Genomic DNA, 18,567 nt, shown 5'->3' on the forward strand with positions numbered 1-18,567 from the left:
TGAATATCTGCTTCATTTGAGATTAATCGAGTAGCGCTGCGTTGAGCCATGTTGCGTTGAGATGAGAGAGGTGGGCAAAGTTGGTGGGGTGCGTCACTCGCTTGTACGCGTCACTCGCTTGTAAACTACGTTACTTATAGTAGAAGCAAACTACTCATCCCAGCTAATGTAAAACAACCGTAGACATCTTCTATAGGTGTTTTATTCAAGGCCTACGGCTTTGCGGATTATACCATTGTTCGAATTATCGTTGATCTCGGCTTAGGATTGAGAACAGTAATCTACCAAAGAATGGATATCTAGCTAAAAGTCATCAATGGGTATCATTTCATGATTTGACAACCTTATCCGAAGAGACATTAGCACCATCACTACCGCTATCACTTGCCACTTCCTGGCCATCTACCATGATGACATCGCGGCCAATCATCATATGCTCAACATTCACCTTGGGACCCGTGAACCATTTGTTCGCAGAGATGAACCACCAACATATGATGATGAACATTGGGCTGCCGTAACAAACTGACGTCCAGTTCATTGTTTTAGCGCTGTTGTAGTTGTTAGTTTCCCTTGTGTGAATAACAGAGTAGTTGGAAAAAAGGAAGGAGGATACTTTACGTCAATTGATTGCCAGTGACACTGGGGAAGCAGAGAACCGGGATCATGAGAGCGACAAAAGAACAGGCGACAGTACCACAAGCAATCGAGCACTTGCCCAGGTTCCACGGACCAGGTCGGAAGCGGTCTCCAACAAAGAGGATGCGAATGGCAATAGGAATAGTGAAAGATCTGGAAACACACCAAAGCGTTAGCAATAAACCATCATCCCTATGCATCCGAAAAAAAAAACATCTCGGACAAAACTCACGTAAACGCAGCAATACCGCCAATCGAAAACAGTGCTCCAACCGCAAGATTGCCACCGAAAATAAGTGTTAAAAGAAAAATCCCAATAACGGCATTTCCCCACACAGCATTGACGGGAGTCTTAGTATACGGATTAACCACCTTCCAGATGTTACTTCCGGGAAAGACGCCATCACGGGCATACGCAAACGTAACTCTACTCGCCGCAAGCATGCAACCCTGTCCCATACTAAACCCTGCGATAACCGTCAGCGCAAGGATACACAGCGCCATCTTCTGCGTCATGCACTGCATCAGGTACGCAGCAAAGGGCTGACCGAGCGGCGACGCAATGACAGCGGGGACATCAACGACGGTGTACGCAACGACAAGCTGCAGGGCCCATCCGAGCACGCCACCGATACTCGACGTAGCAATGATAGCGCGGGGCGCCGCGACATTTGCATTTGAGCATTCCTCGGAGAGATGGAAGGGCGCGCTGATTCCGGACATAGTCCAAATGACACCGATAAACGACATGAGCACGCAGATACCCGGCGGGAACGACGTGCCCTGGTGGATAGTGCCCCAGACTTCGGTCGAAGGGGTGAAACGCGAGAGGCCGCGCTCAGGGCGGTCAGTGCCGGCAGGAATCATAATGAGGACAGCGACGACGGCGAGGAAGTTGAAAGTCGAACCTGCAGAGTTGAATTGTGCGAGCCACCGCGTCGGCATCGAGGAGATGACGCCGTGGATAATCATGATACAGGATGCGAGCAGAAAAGTGTGGAGGTTGCTTGGTTTGTAGGACGGATTGGTAATACTCGCCGCTGCCAGAATCATGGATGAGATGCCGTAGTTCACTGAATGCCCACATAGTCAGCACACGACTAATCCCTAAAACTTCAAAATATGCGGGTTGAAAAAAAAAAGTACCAGAAGGAGCCCCCGTAATCTGCACCAGCCAATTACTCCAGCACGTAACCCACGATGCAAATGGCGCCCACGCTGGAGGCGCCAGCACAGCAGCTGCATAGTACATTCCTCCGCTGGTGGGCATACTGCTGCACAGCTCTGCCATGCTCAGAGCCACGCACTGAATGCCAATCATTGCTATCGGCCACCCCCAAGCCATGCCTGCGGTACCCGCGTATCCCATGCTGAAAAAGAGTGTCGATGCAAAACTCGGGAGAAGCCCTAGGATTGCAAAGCTCACGGCGCACGTGGCGTAGAGCGAAAACTCTCTTTTGAATTCAGATTTGTATCCTAGTGCTGCCAGCGCCTCTTCGTCTGCGTTGTAGGGCTGTTTTGCATCGTAGGGGTTGTCGTCGTCCGGTGTCATCGATGTCACGGGCTCCTCGGCCACAGGGCGGATCTTAAGAGTCGTCATTGTCCTTGTAACGTTCGTATACTCGTACAGGAAAATAAAAAAGATCAATCAAAGAACAAAAAATTTCCAGTTGTATCAAATCAAACAGCACAACCTTTTTGACCTTGTTCTTTCCCTTTTGCTCATAGGGGAAAAAAAGAGGTAGGGAGGTTGATATACAAAGATCTCGTCTCGCAACGTTGTTGCAGCTGCCAGTAGTTTAGAGAATAACGCCCACAAAAAAAGCTATATTAATATATATGTATAGGCACCTATACATTCAAGAGCGGAACTACCATACCTGCATGTACTCTATACGCTTCAACCCATCGCAGCACAGTGCGCAAAGTTCCGGCATATCCCTTGCTCGTCTTTCCAAACTAACCTCTTCTCTCCCGCCTACTGTGTATAGATGCGCGCGGTGGGTAGGACATCCCACAGAGACCCACACACCGGGAGTACACTCTACTTTGGCATTATCAGTGCCCCGAGCGATACCGGGGTGGTCGAACGCGTACTTCGTTGAGAGCGACGAGGTCGGTGATAACAGAGCGACGCAGGTGGACGATTGGATGCGAAAGGATAGCGTCGCTCTCGCCTATCTCTTTATCAGTTGCAGTGGTGTGCGGGGGGGGGATGCTCGGCCGCCGGGGTTTGTGTGTCAAGGGCTCACAGACGCTAAGCTGTGTACACAAACACTAAGAGCTTGTGTACCCAATGTAAAATTATGGGGGCGGAGTGCTTTGTCTAAACGCGTACTGTAGCGAACCGAGGTGTTCAGAGTATATCAGGTCCAAATTGGCAAAAAGGGTCGTTGAGACTCGGCATGCTGGTGTGAATATGGGTGTGCTTCCATCGCATGGTGTTGTTTGAGGTGATGTCAGTTGCTGCATGCTGGTCGTACGACTGTTGTGGTAAGCTTCGGTCTTATTGTTTCACTAGTATTGGTTGGTGATAGCGAGAAATCAGATAGGCAGTTTGGAAGCCAAGCAATATGCGCTTACTTGGGTCTCGACGTGATAGACTTTTGAATGTGTAAAATGGTTAGATCACACATTTAGTTCTGGTTGGTGAAATAGATATGGCGACCCTAGCCGTTAAAGTAACCCAAGGCAATGGGAAGAGATACGTACAACCCACGCAGACGTGGCTGTACAACGGAAACATTCCGTAGTGGATACCGACTCTACATTGACTAGATTCTAGATCCGGACAGTCAGTAATAACTGGTACTCGGAGTATAGTCTGCCTTTGTTCCTGGGAACGCTCCAGCCGGAGCGTCCCGCTCATCCTCGTCTGCGCTGTCATCTTCGTTGCCCTCGAACGCTTCGCTTGGGTCAGGAGGCGCCCTCATACGGACGAGTGCATGCTCATCGAGTGCTGGTACAACAAACATCTTTGTCGTATGATATTCTCGGCCCGAAGGCATACTTGCGAGTAGTGGCTCTGAAGGAGGAACGAGTTGAACGCCAACCTATAGGTGTTAGCAACATGACTTGTAGAGATGTACATAGAAGAAAATTACCGTGTCGTTCTGCTTCTCCCACTTCTTCAGTAGCATATCGACTATCCTTCCCTCTTCAAATTTCCCTGCATCAGTGCCCCAGTCTACCCCCTTTTCAATCTTGCGGTCTTCGCGCTTCTCTTGCCACTCTTTCTTCAGTTTAGAGAAACCTGAAGTCTTTTTGTCTTCTTCTACGCCTAGCGCTGCGAACCCCAGTTCTTTCTTCGCACCACGTAGCCACGCAATACCCTCTCCAGTTTTGCCTCCTGCTTCGGCATCACAGGCGAGAAAACGACATGCCTTTCCCTTGGCAGTCCGTCTCAAATCATCCACGTACTTGATTAAATCATCGCTGATCTTTGTTGAGCGCCCAAGCATAGCTTGGGCTTTCGCAGCGTGTTCGGCAGAAGCAAGACACAGCCGAGCAAACAAGTGCGCGCGGACTTTGGGAATTTCCACGCCCCTGAACATCCAGTCTTTGCTTTGTTTGTTCCTATCCTCTATCACAACACTTGGGTAGGGGTCGTCTTTCAAGACCGTGATTAGGGTGGCCTCGGCCATGGTGAGCTCTGCAAGCGCCCCCAGCACAGCCGTTGAAATATCAACAGCTGCAGGCTGTGAACTATACTGCCCAGAGCGATTGAATAGATATGTGTGTATCGAGTTTGCTTCGAGAAAGTGCTTCATGGCGGCACCAATCGCCGTTGCCCGTTGTTCGGGGGACGGTAGGGTTGCATTGTAGAGAGTGTGTAGCTGTGCTCGGGCTTGGAGGCTGTGGACGTAGGCCAATGTCGACAGAGTGTAGCACAGCTCACTGTCGAGACTCTTCAGCTTGACTCTTGCAGGCTCGCGCCCTGGTATTGAGGATCCTAGTGTCGAGCGCCATTCTACTTCCAGCTCTTTGACCAGCACCAGGTCGATCTCTTCTCCCGCGCAGCTTGCGCCACTCAGACCGGCGTCCAGTGCAAACAGGTATGGTATATAGTCATTGAGCGCGGATATTACAGTTGAGAAGTTAGATGCTTGTGAGGAAGGCGGTATGCGCTTGTGCCGCTTTAGCACGTCGCGAAGAACACCCCGCGCAGTCGTCGCACAGTTTGGTAGTGAGGGATGTGTACTACTATTGAAGTATTCGGTAAAGGATACAATTGATGTAGTCGGCAGCACGAACGGAAAGGGCATCTTGCTGAGTGTTGGTTGCTACGGTTGGGAGCGGCCGATACAGGTACGCGGCAGTGGGGGGGTGCAGTGAGTGAGCCTTGGCCTCATCATACCACGACCAGAGGTTACTACGAGAAACAATGAGCATAACCAGGACTCGACAATGTATGTATATATTTTACAAAGAATCACGTCAGTTCAAATAATTGTAAATTGTACCCTTGCAGTTAAGAATTGGGTTCCTGTAATTCGTGCTACATCAGCCTCTCATCCGGCACGCTTATGTACAGATTCGCCTGTAAAGAAGACTGTCGCATCTCTCCTCACAATGCCCATCAATCGCCAGAAACCCGACCTCTGCATTGTCCTCGTGCTGTTTCCTGTTGTTGTTCGGTAACATATGGTTCGCCTGGCATACGTGTAATCATGTGTACACCCATTGTTCGTTCCGGATTTGTCTATCGCTTGAGCGCCTCGTCGACGTAGTTTTGTTGTGCGAAGAGGTATCCCTTGACCTTTGCATCCTTGAGGAGCTCAAAGTATCGCTCTGTATAGCCATTGTCAGCCGTGTTCCATGCCCGCGTTTGCACTCTGCACCAAGTCTCGGCACCCATGTTGTCAACTCTGAACCCCCACGTCATTTTCTCCAAGCTCTCAAACACCACAATAGATCATTCAAAATATTTAGAAGTAAAGCGTACCTCGCAAATGTCCACACTTCTCTAAATGGTTGACTCCCTCCCTCCGGTAGCATTTGCCCATCTCTTCCCGAACTAACCTCGCCATCATGCTCCTGACCCACTGCTCCCTAATAATGGCGTCCTGCGCAGCCTTCAATGCCTTGTTGTCCTCGTAGTCGACGCCATCAAAGGTTGGCGCAACCTTAGGCTTTTTGGCGAGAAAGAGTTCGGACTCGGGTGTCGGCATTGCGGCGGCGGCAAGGTGTGCGCGGGCGGATGAATCACGTCGATCTATCGGAGATGCTCTGTAGAGAGCAATCCAAGCGGTCCTGGTACGGTAATTGGCGTCGGCGGTGGTGTGGATGCGCGCGAGCGTCGGTGCTGGTGAGCTTTGAATGGATCCGCTGCGATTGGCGGCCAGTGCACGTGACACCGTATCATCACTTGTGGCAGGCGAGTGACGCATAATCGTCATAAATATTTCTTTTTGCTCTCAGGTAAATTTACCAAGCTTCTTGGTAAGTTTATTAGCATTATCTCTGTTTGAACACTTCCAATTTGTACTGTCTTTCTATTGCTATAATGATCATCACTTAGATGCATGGATACTGCAATGCAATGGCGGACAAACATCAATTCCGGGCTGCTTTTGTCTTTGACACGATTGAGCATTGTGGTGGTTGTTTTTTTCGACTTAAGATGAGCTTACTTATCAGAAGGTGGAATAGTTTTCTTTTTCCCACCTCCAATAAAGACACACATTACAATGTAACAGTCTCTCTGAGCCACGAGGACAAGACCCTCAAACCGATGATCATCTCGGTCTCGATATACACCTCGCAAAATCGATTAGATAGAGCTGCCACTCCATTAGTGTTAATCTTATTATGTAAATAAGCATCTGCCTATCATGCTTCAGTATTGGATATGTACAATTCTTTTGGCCACAAAAGCCTCTAAATTCATGGAACAAAACTCCGGCCATGATGCAACGCTAATGCAAACCCTTGAATTCAATCACACACAAATCATGCAGTGGTTTCCTTGTCCTTTTCCTTTCCAGCGTCGGTTGCTTGTACTTCTGGGTCAATAGGTAGTGAGCCTTTGCTAGCTCTCTTCTTTCGCCTTTCAGCTCGCTCAGCTTCCCTTTCTAGCCTCTTGGTCCTCTCGACCTCGAGTCCAGTCTTGGTTTCCTCATGCTGCTTGTCGAGCTTATTACGACCGATCAAGAAACTGACTACTAGCCCCGCGGCAGCGAATGCAACGTATAGTATCCACATGGTGCTTAATGAGTCTCCAAACGCCTTTCTGGCCACAAACTTTTGGTCGGCGGGCAGAGCTTGGATGAGACCTACATTTGCACCCGCAGAGCCTCCACCAAACGCCGATGCTCGTTGTGCGCCCAGTGCAGTAGCCAGTTCGGGTTGTTTTAATTTCATCTGATTGTTAAACACCACACCGCCTACAACAACCGAAATTGCTGATCCAAGGTTGCGAACAAACCCAAAAGTGGCGGTCGCAGTAGCAATGTCTCGTTTCTGCAAAGCTTGTTAGCATCGGTGTACTAGTTGCAGCAGTAATCATGGCCAAGGGCGCAACCCCGCTCCCTGCGTACAGCTTCGCAATGAGGTATGCATAAGCGACCCGAGGCACGGACTGGTGGAGGAACTTACCGGCACGAGACTTTGCAGAGCAATGAGGGGGCTTTGAAAGTTCGGTCCGATGCCGATACCTGCAATGATTTGGTAGATGATGATCTTGGCCCAGGATGAATTGACGTTGAGATCGATAAACAATCCAAAGCCCAGAGTCATCATAAACATGCCGAGCCAGATCATTGGCAGGTACTGACCGGTTTTCTTGATAAAGATACCGGTAATCGCCGAGAGTATTGACAGCGATACCGCTTGTGGCAGGAGATAGACACCCGAAAGGATCGGTGTAGCTCCCAGAACAGCCTGGAAGTAGAGCGGGAGGAAGTAGTTGCCGCTGATGAATACGAATGCGTGAAAGAAGCAGACGGCCAAGGCAGCTAGGTTTGACCGTTTTGAGAAAAGATCTAGAGGCATCAGGGGATAGGGTGCTACCCGCCACTCAATGAGGAAAAAGATGCCAATAACCACCGCTCCGAAGATGATGAGACACAAAACGGTTGCAGAATCCCAGGGGTGTGTGATACCACCAAATTCCAGTCCCAGCAACAGCATGATGACACCGCCTACCATGGCGAGTGAGCCTAGCCAATCAACAGCTTTGAGGCCCTCACGCAGTGGGGTTTTAGGCGTTCTGACATCGAGGAAAAAGAAGAGAATGAAGAATGCAAGTCCATCAAGTGGAAGATTAATGTAGAAGCACCTGTGGTAAGAGCAAAGTCAGTACAGGTTTCACGCATGTACCGTGGCATGCATATATGTATGCATGCATGAGTGTCACTCACCATCTCCAGGAGACCTTTTGCGTAAACAATCCTCCAACGACGGGTCCGAGTGAACTTGCCAGTGCCCAGACTCCGCCAATCATACCATAGTATGCGCCTCGGTCGCGCACAGAGAAAAGGTCAGAGATGGTAATGTTGACCAGAATGGTCAGGCCACCGCCACCAATGCCTTGAATTACCCGTGCAGCAATCAGCATATCCATATCGACGGCAACTCCAGCGAGGAGGGAGCCGACAAAGAATATGGCGTTGGTGAGCAGTAAGATGGGCTTCCTACCGAAGATGTCCGAGACTTTACCCCAGATTGGCGCGGCTGCCGACTGAGCAATGAGATATGCCGTACCAATCCATGTGTATCCTGCAGCACTTTTGAACTGTTCCGAAATTGTAGGCAAGGCCGTCGTGACAATGGTGACATCCAGGGCCACGAGAAGGATGGCGACGGCTAGCGAGAACATGATCAAAGCGATCTGTAGTTTCGTTCTCGGTGGGCGCTCATTGTCCTGTGCGCCAAGTCCTGCAGCTGCGTCACCAGTGCCGCCCACGGCAGCATCTTTCTCCTGTATGTCTTGCTGATCTCCTTGTACTGGGTTGTCTGGTGCTGCAATGCTGAGATCGCTCGATGGTGTGGACACATTCAGGTCTTTGTCAGGCAGTTGCGCATTCGTCTCTGGCAGGGTCCCCCCCGCGGGGGCTGTGGTGTCGTAGGTGGAAGTCATGTCGAATTGTCGTTGGATGACTGGGGAAAAACAAACGTTCACGGTAGCACCGCGGCGGCATGTAGTATATACATAGGTAACGGCGGGCGAAACAGTGGCTCTGACTTTTTTGTCGCACGCGAGTACGATCTTGGAAATAATAGGAAAGCCTCGCGCGATTCGGGGCTTTAGAACGACGAAGACCGAACCAACGTCATTTGCACCAGTGCCAGACCCCTGCAGAGTTGTCACTTGGATCGATTGAGCGCTGACCAATCTGTCGGCAGAAGTCTTAAGCCACAGACACAGGGCCTAGACGCCCCTTGTAAAGAGCACGCCATGAGATGCGAATGTGTATACAATCGTTGCTACATGCGAGCTGGACATGTCAAGGCTTTGTGGCTGCTCCAAACGGTTGATCAGCCCTACGTCTGGGCGCCACCGCAGGGTGGGTCCAAGGCTGCCATACAACGTTCCACGGGCTGTCAACGTCTATCCACGAGTTCCATGGTCGCTGCAGACCTTATCGCCTTTCAACTGCTGCCGTGAGTATTCCCAGAAGTCAAGGGACAGCTATACGCGTGGGATGCGGCTGGAAGACCGCGGAACGGAACGTGTATTACGTAACACACATGGCACACAGGAAAAGTAGTATGTACCGCCTTTGGGAGCGCCTCGACGGGAGAAGAGCAAGGAAGGGATGGGTGCGGGTGTGTACTTGGTAGTACGAGTGATGGTTGGGCAATGCAGCAGCTCGCGTGAAAAGCCTTGGTCGAAAGTGAGTGGTTTTTTTTTCTCTTCAAACACGGCCATGATTCATGAAGGGGTGCCGTATCCACTGAAATCATACCCCATAGTTGGCTCGTTCTTCGCGCGTTCCAGCAGGAGCTGAGCCCGCTCCAGGCGTCGAGATTGAGAAAAGAGGGGATGTCTAGAGAGATATGTACATTTACGTGATGGGCTCAATGTCGTATTGGCGCAGCACATGCAGGATACGGCACCGATAAGGGCCCTTGAGGTGGATCCGGGGTCCTCCCGGGCTCGAACAGCAGGCGGATTTGCTTTGTTGAATTGCTGCACTGCGGCCTCAACGTCATTCCCCACAGGTTCGCCAACGCCGAGAGGTCGAAGCAGATGCGGAGGAGCAGGCGTTTGGCAGAGGGCTGTGGACGGTTTTCGTCATATCGCTGGGTATCGGTGTCGCAGTTGCGAGCAGTGGCTTGGTGTTGAGAAGCTAGGTCGAGGGCTAGTGAGGCGGGCATGCGTCGCATTGCATATTGGACTGGAGCGCAAGGCGGCCGCAGCATGTCGTGGAGCTGGGGGTGGGAGTTGTTTTTGCTCTGCTCGCAGCGCAAACTGGTTCCCCCGGCCTCGCCCTCGTGTGTCTCGTGAGGTCATCCGCCCGCCCGCACAGCGCGAGGCTTCAACGCTCCTGGTCGGAGAAGGGGGCGCTCGGCGGCGCTGCAGCGTAGGTACGCAGTATACGGCATGCATCCCCCGGCCACGGGGCGCGCAGAGGCAGGCGGCGAGGCGCGTTGTCAAGACGACTGCACCTAGCAGCGGTCTAGGCTTCCGAGTCCTTCAATCTGTTGGGCTGCATGCCGATCAAGCGGACAGGCCTGGGCTGCAGCTACTGGATAGCAGGACGCAACGCTGTGGAGCCCGTCAACGCGTATGGGCAGTGGGTGAAGGGCGTCCGATTTGCCAGGGCGCAGTCCCGGGCTTGCGGGGTTGCGGCTAGCCTGCTGCGTCGCTGCGTCGTCGGTAGGTGACGGTCTGGGTCGAAGCTTTGCGCACTATTGCCATCCATATCCAAACCTTCAATTCTCCAGTCCTCCCTCCCCAAGCCGCCTGCGAATCCCCTTACCCGCCCTGCAACGCCCTGCCTTGTTCTGCCCCGGCGTCGACGACTTCCCCGCCCTGCGAAGCCTCTCCCCGATCTCTCCCCGCCGTCCCAACGCCCCAAATATACCTGGACCGCCTCGCCGCTCCGAGCCGCATGTCGACAACCACCACCCGGCCCAGCTCTGTCGACGCCGTGTGGCAGACCCTGTGATTGATATTGAGGCTCTCCACGCCTGCCAAAAGTCATGACGGCCATGCTGTCGCTCCCCCGAGACGCCGCGCCCTTCCAACGCTCGCCCTCGTCATCGTCGCTCGCCTACGACGCCTACTCGCCGCTCCGCAAGAACCAGTACTCGCTGCCCGACCTGCGCTCGCCCTCGCTGAGCTCCTCGCGCACCTCCTCGCTCTACTCGACGCCCTGCAGCAGCCTGTCGCTCGACACAAAGTCGGACGACTCGGGCAGCGACGACGATGGCCTGTCGTTTCCCAACTACAGCTCGGCTCGCCAGCACGACAAGAGCACGCTGTCGACCGATGCAGCCTCATCAAAACCCACGAGTGCTTCGATGCACTCCCCGGCGCCACCCTCGCCTTCGCCCACGGAGGGCTTTTCGCCCGACTCACCGCTAACCACGCCGGACCCTATGCCAATGTCCGAGGATGACACGGCCGTGCGCAAGGAGCCCTCACACCATGTCGACTACCTCTCGTACGAGTGGCGGGAAGAAGACATTTGGTCGTCGTGGCGGCACATTGTCGAGCACCGCAACGTCTACGGCGAGCGCTCTAGACTGGAAAATGCCTCGTGGCGAACGTGGGCCAAGGCCCAGTTTAAGCTAAAGACGGTGTCGCCCGAAACACTGAATTGGTGAGTGCTGATGATTTCGATCGGCAGCCACGGCAGGGGTGTCGATCAACCCCCATCCGTGCGCCCTACTTGCAGGTTTTTTTTTTCTCGTGTCCTGTGCCCTGGCTAACCAATCGCTCAGGCTCAAGGACGTCGACGTGACATGGCTCTACGGCCCACTGCAGCCCGCGTCCAACCGCTTCTTCTCACAGCAAAATTCAGAGCCGCAAAGCCGCCTATCCAAGACGAATTCGTTTGTCAATGGCGTCAAGAAGCCGATTCTCAAGAAGCGGAGCATGTCCGAGGCCATGCTGCAAAAGTCAATTTCGTCGTCGTCGTTGGTACAGCAAGCGGCCGAGTCGGTGCAGGCCCAGCGAACAACCGGTGTGACGCTGGACCTGCGGAGACCCCGACCAATCATCGGCCGAGTCACTCCCGACTTCCCCACATCATCCACCCTGTCCCGAGGCCACTTTTCAGAAGGAACCGACTACTTTTCTTCAAAGTCCACCTCGGAGCTGCACACGCCGGATCACGGAGAAAAGCGCCACATCCGATTCGACGACAAGGTAGAGCAGTGCATTGCCGTCGAGTGCAAAGACGCCGACGATGAAGAGGACGACTGCAACCACAATCCCTGGGCAAAGTACCAAGACAATGATTCTTCGTCGGACGAAGGCGTCGTCATGATGAAGCGATCACGTAGAAAGAAGCCGTTGTCGCGCACCGCGTCGACAGCCAGCATCAGCGGTGACAACAAGACCATTGCCAAGCTACCATCGACCACGCTCAAGTATCGCACCGACTCACCAGATGTCCCCGAGACGCAGCAATCACATTCGCTTGGATTCTGGAAGCCGCGTGGGCTGTCTCCATCGCCATCTTCAGAAACACTGAAGCCTTCGAATCCCTCACGCAACTTTCTGCTTGCCGAGGATGACGAAGAGGGCGAAGAGTATTTTGATCCTGCCAGTGCATACAGCACAAACCGATCAAGTACACCAACAGGCTCTGAGCCTTACTCATTTCGACGCAGCGAATCATCAGCATCGTTGCAAAGTAGCCAACTTCGAAGGACGCCATCGGGCATGTTTATGCCGTTTGGAGACGAAGAGGAAGAGCCGTTGCCACCCTCCTTGCTAGGCAGGGTGGTTGACACAGTAAATACTGCACGAGACATAGGTCATGTTATATGGAATGCGGCATGGAGTAACTAGGACTTTGACTTTAGCGCATGGCGTTCGGAACTTGTACTATTCTTACGGACAGGACTGGGGCAAAGAGCATACTACACACTCGGGTCGCACCTGACGGCCTGGCTAGGCGGCGGTGTTTTGATATATATCTCGATTGAAATGTTGCTTATCAATGCATCCGTGGGCCTATTAGCAATGGCTCCGTTACCAATGGCAATGCATGAGTTAATTCCCAGAATGATCGGCTGTAAGCGTGCGTGGGGCCTTGAGATGACATTGTGTACACTACTAGGCTTACCATAATTACGGAGTCGCGCGGCTGAACAGGGCTGTGTGGGTGGTGCCAGACGACGATGCCAAGGGTCTGCCTGTCTTTCAGTGGCTGTTCGTGCGACGCCTGATTTGATTACCCCAATCGTGACCTCGTCTCTAGCTACCTAGTAGCTTGAGGAGATATGCACCAAGCATGCACACAAGGGGCCTGTTGCCGCATCGACCGTTTTGAAAGTCATGTTCACACCATTGAATACACTAGGCAAGCTATGTTTCACGCGTCGGCCTTCAATGGCAACTTGAACAATGGCAAGGCATTACATAACCACGAAAGGTAGTCGTTGTGCTTATGCATTCGGACTAGCGGGAATGCTAGGGGTGCTGGAGGTAAGTAAGTAGGTAGTAAATGTCTCCCGCAATAAAAAGGCAGGAGCTATTGTGCACCCAAGACCGACGTCCCAGGAGCTGCATGATGATACACACAAAATAGGCAATTGATTATGTTTCATTCCACGCCTGCACAGGGCACTTGTATCAGGACCAATGTGCAAGAGGCCAGCTGTCAAATGCGCATGCGTAGAGCGTTCTGCGCGTTTCCATAGCCGTTGGCAGGGGTCCGTGGCACCCGGCCACTAACCGAGAATAGTGGAGAGCTTTGCTGCCCGCCTTCCCTGAAGTTGACCACCGTGGCCTTGAGCTAGAGTACGACGCCCGCATTTATTTATCTACCACTTCGCCCCAGACTTCCCTTCAACCCTCCACTTCACCCTGATTCAAGTCCTCTGCTCTTCCTAGACGGCAGGCACGCACAATGCGCTTTGCAATTGGTGCTACCGCTGCGCTCGCTGCCGCCTTTGTGCGCGCAGAAGACGCCAGCTCCCCCGAAGCCGAGGCCTCGCCCTCATCCGCCATCACAAAGCCTACCTTCAAGGTATGTTCCCCAGACTGCTCCTTGTTCGAGAGAAGCATTTGCTGACATGTATATTCTGCAGGCCTCAACAGTCAAGGCACCCTTCCTCGAGCAATTCACTGACGACTGGGAAACTCGATGGAAACGCTCAAATGCGAAGAAGGAGGTCAATGACGAAGAAGAGTGGGCATACGTTGGTACCTGGGCTGTCGAGGAGCCTTCTGTGCTCAAGGGCATTGAGGGTGACAAGGGATTGGTTATCAAGGACCAGGCCGCCCATCATGCCATCTCCGCCAAGTTCCCCAAGGCCATTGACAACAAGGATAACACCCTCGTTGTTCAGTACGAAGTCAAGCTTCAGAGTAAGTCTTGTCGCTGTGATTTGGGTTACATCGGCATTCTAACATAAAAATAGACGGTCTTGACTGCGGTGGTGCATACCTGAAGCTCCTCCAGGACAACGCGGCCCTTCACGCTGAGGAATTCTCCAATGCCTCGCCATACATCATCATGTTTGGTCCCGACAAGTGCGGTGCTACCAACAAGGTACGCAATATCGACTTGCTCTTCTATACTTCAATGCTGACGTTCTAGGTCCACTTCATCTTCCGCCACAAGAACCCCAAGACCGGCGAGTACGAGGAGAAGCACCTCAAGAACCCTCCTATGGCGCGTATTGTCAAGACCTCGACCCTCTACACTCTGATCGTCAAGCCCGACCAGACCTTTGAGATCAAGATCGACGGCGAGTCTACTCGCAACGGTACCCTCCTCGAGGATTTTGATCCCGCTGTCAACCCCCCAGAGGAGATTGACGACCCCAAGGACTCCAAGCCCGAAGACTGGGTTGATGAGGCCCGTATCCCTGACCCCGAGGCTACCAAGCCCGAGGACTGGGACGAGGACGCTCCATTTGAGATTGTCGACGAGGAGGCCACCAAGCCTGAAGACTGGCTCGAGGATGAACCCAAGACCATTCCTGACCCAGAGGCTGAGAAGCCCGAGGACTGGGATGACGAGGAGGATGGTGACTGGATCCCACCCACTGTTCCCAACCCCAAGTGTGACGAAGTCTCTGGCTGCGGCAAGTGGGAGCCTCCTATGAAGAAGAACCCTGCCTACAAGGGCAAATGGACCGCTCCTTTCATCGACAACCCTGCTTACAAGGGCGTCTGGGCTCCCCGCAAGATTGCCAACCCTGACTACTTCGAGGACAAGACCCCGGCCAACTTCGAGCCCATTGGCGCTGTAAGTTCCTTTACGTCCAATTTGTTGTAGTTTCTCACTAACATTGTAATAGATTGGTTTCGAGATCTGGACCATGTCCAAGGACATTCTCTTCGACAACATCTACATTGGCCACTCCATCGAGGACGCTGAGAAGTTCAAGGCTGATACATTTGACATCAAGCACCCCGCTGAGAAGGCAGAGGAGGAAGCCACCAAGCCCAAGTCTGAGGATAAGCCCAAGTCACCCTCTGACCTCGTCTTCCAGGATGACCCGGTTCTCTATGTCAAGGAGAAGCTCAACCTCTTTGTTGAGATTGCCAAGCGTGATCCCGTCGAGGCCATCAAGTTTGTTCCCGAGGTTGCTGGCGGTATCGGCGTTCTCGCTGTCACCATCATTGCCATCCTCGCCACCGCTCTTCTCGGATCCGGTGGTGCTCCCTCAGCAGAGCAGGTCAAGGCTCAGGCAAAGAAGGCCAAGGACGCTGCCGGAAAGGCCAAGGACAAGGCTGCCGAGGCTGTCGCTACTGGATCTGAGAAGGCTCAGGCCGAGGTGAACAAGCGTAACACGCGAGCAAATGCCTCATAAATTAGTAGATAATGGTGTTGTTGCAAAAGGCGCGTCTATTTGATAGAGTGCGGGGTGTGGAAAACATAAATGCCTCGCAAATGCGAATTGGTCTGGGAGGATTGGCCCGACCCGGCATGAAGGCTTTTTTTCAGAACTGTGGTTATATAACATTTTGAGTTCTATGGCGTTATTGCTACCGTATCGTGATCTACATAATACTAGGCAAATGAAGTATGCAATTTCTGAAGAAACAATACACATTAAATGATGCAAGCAACGTGATTGAGACCGAAATGTGGTCGTACGAGGTACAGACGTGGTGTTGAGGGTGTGTAGTAGCAGTGTACGACGTCGTAGACGCCGCAGACCACACAGACGCGGTAGACGCCGCGGAGGTGAGGATAAGCCTTGGATAGCCAGGGCTACCTCGGGAGTGGACTGCGGGGCCCCTTCTCCAGAGCTCCGACGGTTGGTTACAAACGGTAGCCCGGAACAAGTTTCCCTTAATAGGTAGAAGTGCTTTTTGGATAACACGTGGACTTGTCCTCTCTGATAATATAGTTCAATTCGCCTTGTGAACTGCGTCGCAGGACTTTCTCGGTTTCTTCTCGAGTCGGTCTTGAACTCTCGCATCGCATTCCCCCACACTCGACCCGGCAACTGCCCTAGAGCAATATGGCCTCCCGCCGAGCGCTGGCCCGCCTCCCGACGCTGACCGCCCGTTCGTCCTTGGTTCGAGCAACTCCTCTATTCACCAGAATGTCGACTCCCATCAATCAAAGCAAGGTTGCTGCTCGGCGGCTGCATGCCACAGCTCAGCACCTGAAGCCAGCATCGTCTGCAGCGGCCGAGTCGTACCCCATGAACCACGAGCCAATCCAATCGCCGGCAGACACACAGAACTTTATCGACAACCAGTTTGTCGCCTCCAAGGCTACACAATGGATTGATCTGCATGACCCAGCGACCAACAACCTGGTGACACGGGTTCCGCAAAGCACGGATGAGGAGCTCAAGGCGGCCGTGGACAGCGCCGAGAAGGCCTTCAAGCCATGGAAGGAGACGAGCTTGCTTCACAGACAGCAAATCTTGTTCAAGTACACACACTTGATCCGCGAAAACTGGGACAGGCTGGCAGCCAGCATCACACTCGAACAGGGCAAGACGTTTGCGGATGCCCGAGGTGATGTGCTTCGCGGCCTGCAGGTGGCGGAGACGGCGTGCGGTATCACAACTCAGATGACGGGCGAAGTGCTCGAGGTCGCCAAGGACATGGAGACACGCAGCTACAGGGAGCCACTGGGTGTTGTGGCTGCCATTTGCCCTTTCAGTGAGTACAAGACTTGAGGTGCAACGCAAGGATATTGCTAATGTAGTTGGCAAGACTTTCCTGCCATGATTCCGCTCTGGACTATTCCCATCGCCGCTGTGACGGGTAACACTGTTGTTATTAAGCCCTCGGAACGTGACCCCGGTGCGTGTATGATTCTGGCCGAACTTGCCGAGAAGGCTGGTTTCCCTCCTGGTGTCATCAACATTATTCACGGTTCGGCCAAGACTGTCGACTTCATCATCGACGAGCCACGCATCAAGGCCATCAGCTTTGTAGGAAGCAACAAGGCCGGAGAATACATTTACGCACGTGCATCTGCCCAGGGCAAACGTGTACAGGCCAACTTGGGCGCCAAGAACCACGCTGCTGTGCTTCCCGACTGCAACAAGAACCATGCACTCAATGCCATTGCCGGTGCTGCCTTCGGAGCCGCCGGGCAGCGATGCATGGCTCTGAGTACCTTGGTCATGATTGGTGAGACAAAGGACTGGGTTCCTGAGATTGCTGAGCGCGCAAAGGACCTTTCCATGAACGGTGGTTTCGAAGACGGCGCCGATCTTGGGCCGGTCATCAGCCCAGAGTCTAAGAAGAGAATCGAAGACCTGATTGCCAGCGCCGAGGAGGAGGGCGCGACTATTCTCCTTGACGGGCGTGGCCAAAAGCCCCCGTCTGAGAAGTATGCCAATGGCAACTGGGTAAGTAGTGGTGGCGTATGGATGTGTAACATGAGACTAATTGAAGTCATAGGTCGGCCCTACCATTATCGCCAACGTCAAGCCCCACATGAAGTGCTACAAGGAGGAAATCTTTGGACCAGTGCTTGTGTGCCTGAACGTCGAGACGATTGACGAGGCCATTGACATGATTAACGCAAACGAGTACGGAAACGGTACCGCCATCTTCACCCGCTCAGGGGCAACTGCCGGTCGTTTCCAGCGCGAGATTGAGGCAGGTCAAGTTGGTATCAATGTGCCGATTCCAGTCCCTGTAAGTGTACCGGCTAGCCTGGATGAATATGAAGGGATATTAACAACAGCACAGCTCCCCATGTTCTCTTTCACCGGCAACAAGAAGTCGGTTGCAGGAGGCGGCGCCAACACATTCTACGGCAAGCCAGGTCTATTGTTCTACACACAGCAAAAGACTGTGACAAGTCTGTGGAGGAGCGAGGACGCAGTCGCGACAAAGGCGTCGGTCAACATGCCGACTCAGAGCTAAGTAAACCAATCTGACGTATTGTGTTGTTGCACGGCCTCTCTCGGAAGTGAGGTGGGCGTTTTTGATTACATGAATAAAGGACCAAGCTACAAAAAAGAAACTTTTTAACATTTAACGGCTGAAGGGGAAGTTAAAATGAACCATCGAGGCGTCAAACCTACTTTTCAAAATTTGACAAAGAAAAAAAAATAAGCTTACTTGAACGTTTGATTACTGTAATCTCTTCAAAGTTCTGACCTGTCTGCATCAAGTTACCCTTTTACTTTGCTTATACGCATGTCAGAGTCAGTGTAGAATGCCAAGCTCGACCTTTCCCCCGTTTGAAGTAAACGCCGCACGTGACTCAGCCACACCATCGGGGAAATCGGTGGGAAAAAAAGAGGGAACAGCTGAGGTCATATCACTTACAAAACGGTCTGGTCTGGACTGGACAACAAGGCAAACGGGCT

At 52.7% G+C, this 18,567-nt stretch overlaps 9 protein-coding genes across 9 annotated transcripts; 4 read left to right on the plus strand and 5 right to left on the minus strand.

Moving 5' to 3' along the window:
- Positions 1–328: 328 nt before the first annotated feature.
- On the minus strand, positions 329–2,239 carry COCCADRAFT_89371 (uncharacterized protein; the record flags this gene model as incomplete). Its single annotated transcript, XM_007711522.1, has 4 exons — positions 329–551; positions 622–792; positions 872–1,712; positions 1,786–2,239. The coding sequence occupies 4 exons, from the start codon at positions 2,237–2,239 to the stop codon at positions 329–331; spliced, it is 1,689 nt and encodes a 562-aa protein (XP_007709712.1).
- A 300-nt stretch (positions 2,240–2,539) lies between these two features.
- Positions 2,540–3,079, minus strand: COCCADRAFT_34540 (uncharacterized protein; the record flags this gene model as incomplete). The annotated part of the gene is made up of 4 exons (XM_007711501.1): positions 2,540–2,617; positions 2,717–2,816; positions 2,896–2,965; positions 3,040–3,079. The coding sequence occupies 4 exons, from the start codon at positions 3,077–3,079 to the stop codon at positions 2,540–2,542; spliced, it is 288 nt and encodes a 95-aa protein (XP_007709691.1).
- Positions 3,080–3,434: 355 nt separating this feature from the next.
- Positions 3,435–4,904, minus strand: COCCADRAFT_89323 (uncharacterized protein; the record flags this gene model as incomplete). Its single annotated transcript, XM_007711523.1, has 2 exons — positions 3,435–3,692; positions 3,744–4,904. 2 exons carry the CDS (start codon positions 4,902–4,904, stop codon positions 3,435–3,437), a joined length of 1,419 nt encoding a protein of 472 aa, XP_007709713.1.
- A 142-nt stretch (positions 4,905–5,046) lies between these two features.
- Positions 5,047–5,280, plus strand: COCCADRAFT_89310 (uncharacterized protein; the record flags this gene model as incomplete). The annotated part of the gene is made up of 1 exon (XM_007711524.1): positions 5,047–5,280. One exon carries the CDS (start codon positions 5,047–5,049, stop codon positions 5,278–5,280), a length of 234 nt encoding a protein of 77 aa, XP_007709714.1.
- A 61-nt stretch (positions 5,281–5,341) lies between these two features.
- COCCADRAFT_34542 (uncharacterized protein) lies at positions 5,342–5,810 on the minus strand (the record flags this gene model as incomplete). The annotated part of the gene is made up of 2 exons (XM_007711502.1): positions 5,342–5,430; positions 5,585–5,810. The coding sequence occupies 2 exons, from the start codon at positions 5,808–5,810 to the stop codon at positions 5,342–5,344; spliced, it is 315 nt and encodes a 104-aa protein (XP_007709692.1).
- Positions 5,811–6,591: 781 nt separating this feature from the next.
- COCCADRAFT_89391 (uncharacterized protein) lies at positions 6,592–8,719 on the minus strand (the record flags this gene model as incomplete). Its single annotated transcript, XM_007711525.1, has 3 exons — positions 6,592–7,101; positions 7,237–7,918; positions 8,001–8,719. 3 exons carry the CDS (start codon positions 8,717–8,719, stop codon positions 6,592–6,594), a joined length of 1,911 nt encoding a protein of 636 aa, XP_007709715.1.
- Positions 8,720–10,788: 2,069 nt separating this feature from the next.
- COCCADRAFT_24117 (uncharacterized protein) lies at positions 10,789–12,607 on the plus strand (the record flags this gene model as incomplete). The annotated part of the gene is made up of 2 exons (XM_007711490.1): positions 10,789–11,411; positions 11,533–12,607. 2 exons carry the CDS (start codon positions 10,789–10,791, stop codon positions 12,605–12,607), a joined length of 1,698 nt encoding a protein of 565 aa, XP_007709680.1.
- Positions 12,608–13,670: 1,063 nt separating this feature from the next.
- COCCADRAFT_24118 (uncharacterized protein) lies at positions 13,671–15,585 on the plus strand (the record flags this gene model as incomplete). Its single annotated transcript, XM_007711491.1, has 5 exons — positions 13,671–13,790; positions 13,852–14,131; positions 14,185–14,315; positions 14,364–15,017; positions 15,070–15,585. The coding sequence occupies 5 exons, from the start codon at positions 13,671–13,673 to the stop codon at positions 15,583–15,585; spliced, it is 1,701 nt and encodes a 566-aa protein (XP_007709681.1).
- A 741-nt stretch (positions 15,586–16,326) lies between these two features.
- On the plus strand, positions 16,327–18,118 carry COCCADRAFT_34546 (uncharacterized protein; the record flags this gene model as incomplete). Its single annotated transcript, XM_007711503.1, has 4 exons — positions 16,327–16,897; positions 16,952–17,595; positions 17,648–17,887; positions 17,942–18,118. The coding sequence occupies 4 exons, from the start codon at positions 16,327–16,329 to the stop codon at positions 18,116–18,118; spliced, it is 1,632 nt and encodes a 543-aa protein (XP_007709693.1).
- Positions 18,119–18,567: the final 449 nt, after the last annotated feature.

The sequence above is a fragment of the Bipolaris zeicola genome (genome assembly GCF_000523435.1).
Source record: "Bipolaris zeicola 26-R-13 unplaced genomic scaffold scaffold_30, whole genome shotgun sequence".
NCBI classification, from domain to species: domain Eukaryota; kingdom Fungi; phylum Ascomycota; class Dothideomycetes; order Pleosporales; family Pleosporaceae; genus Bipolaris; species Bipolaris zeicola.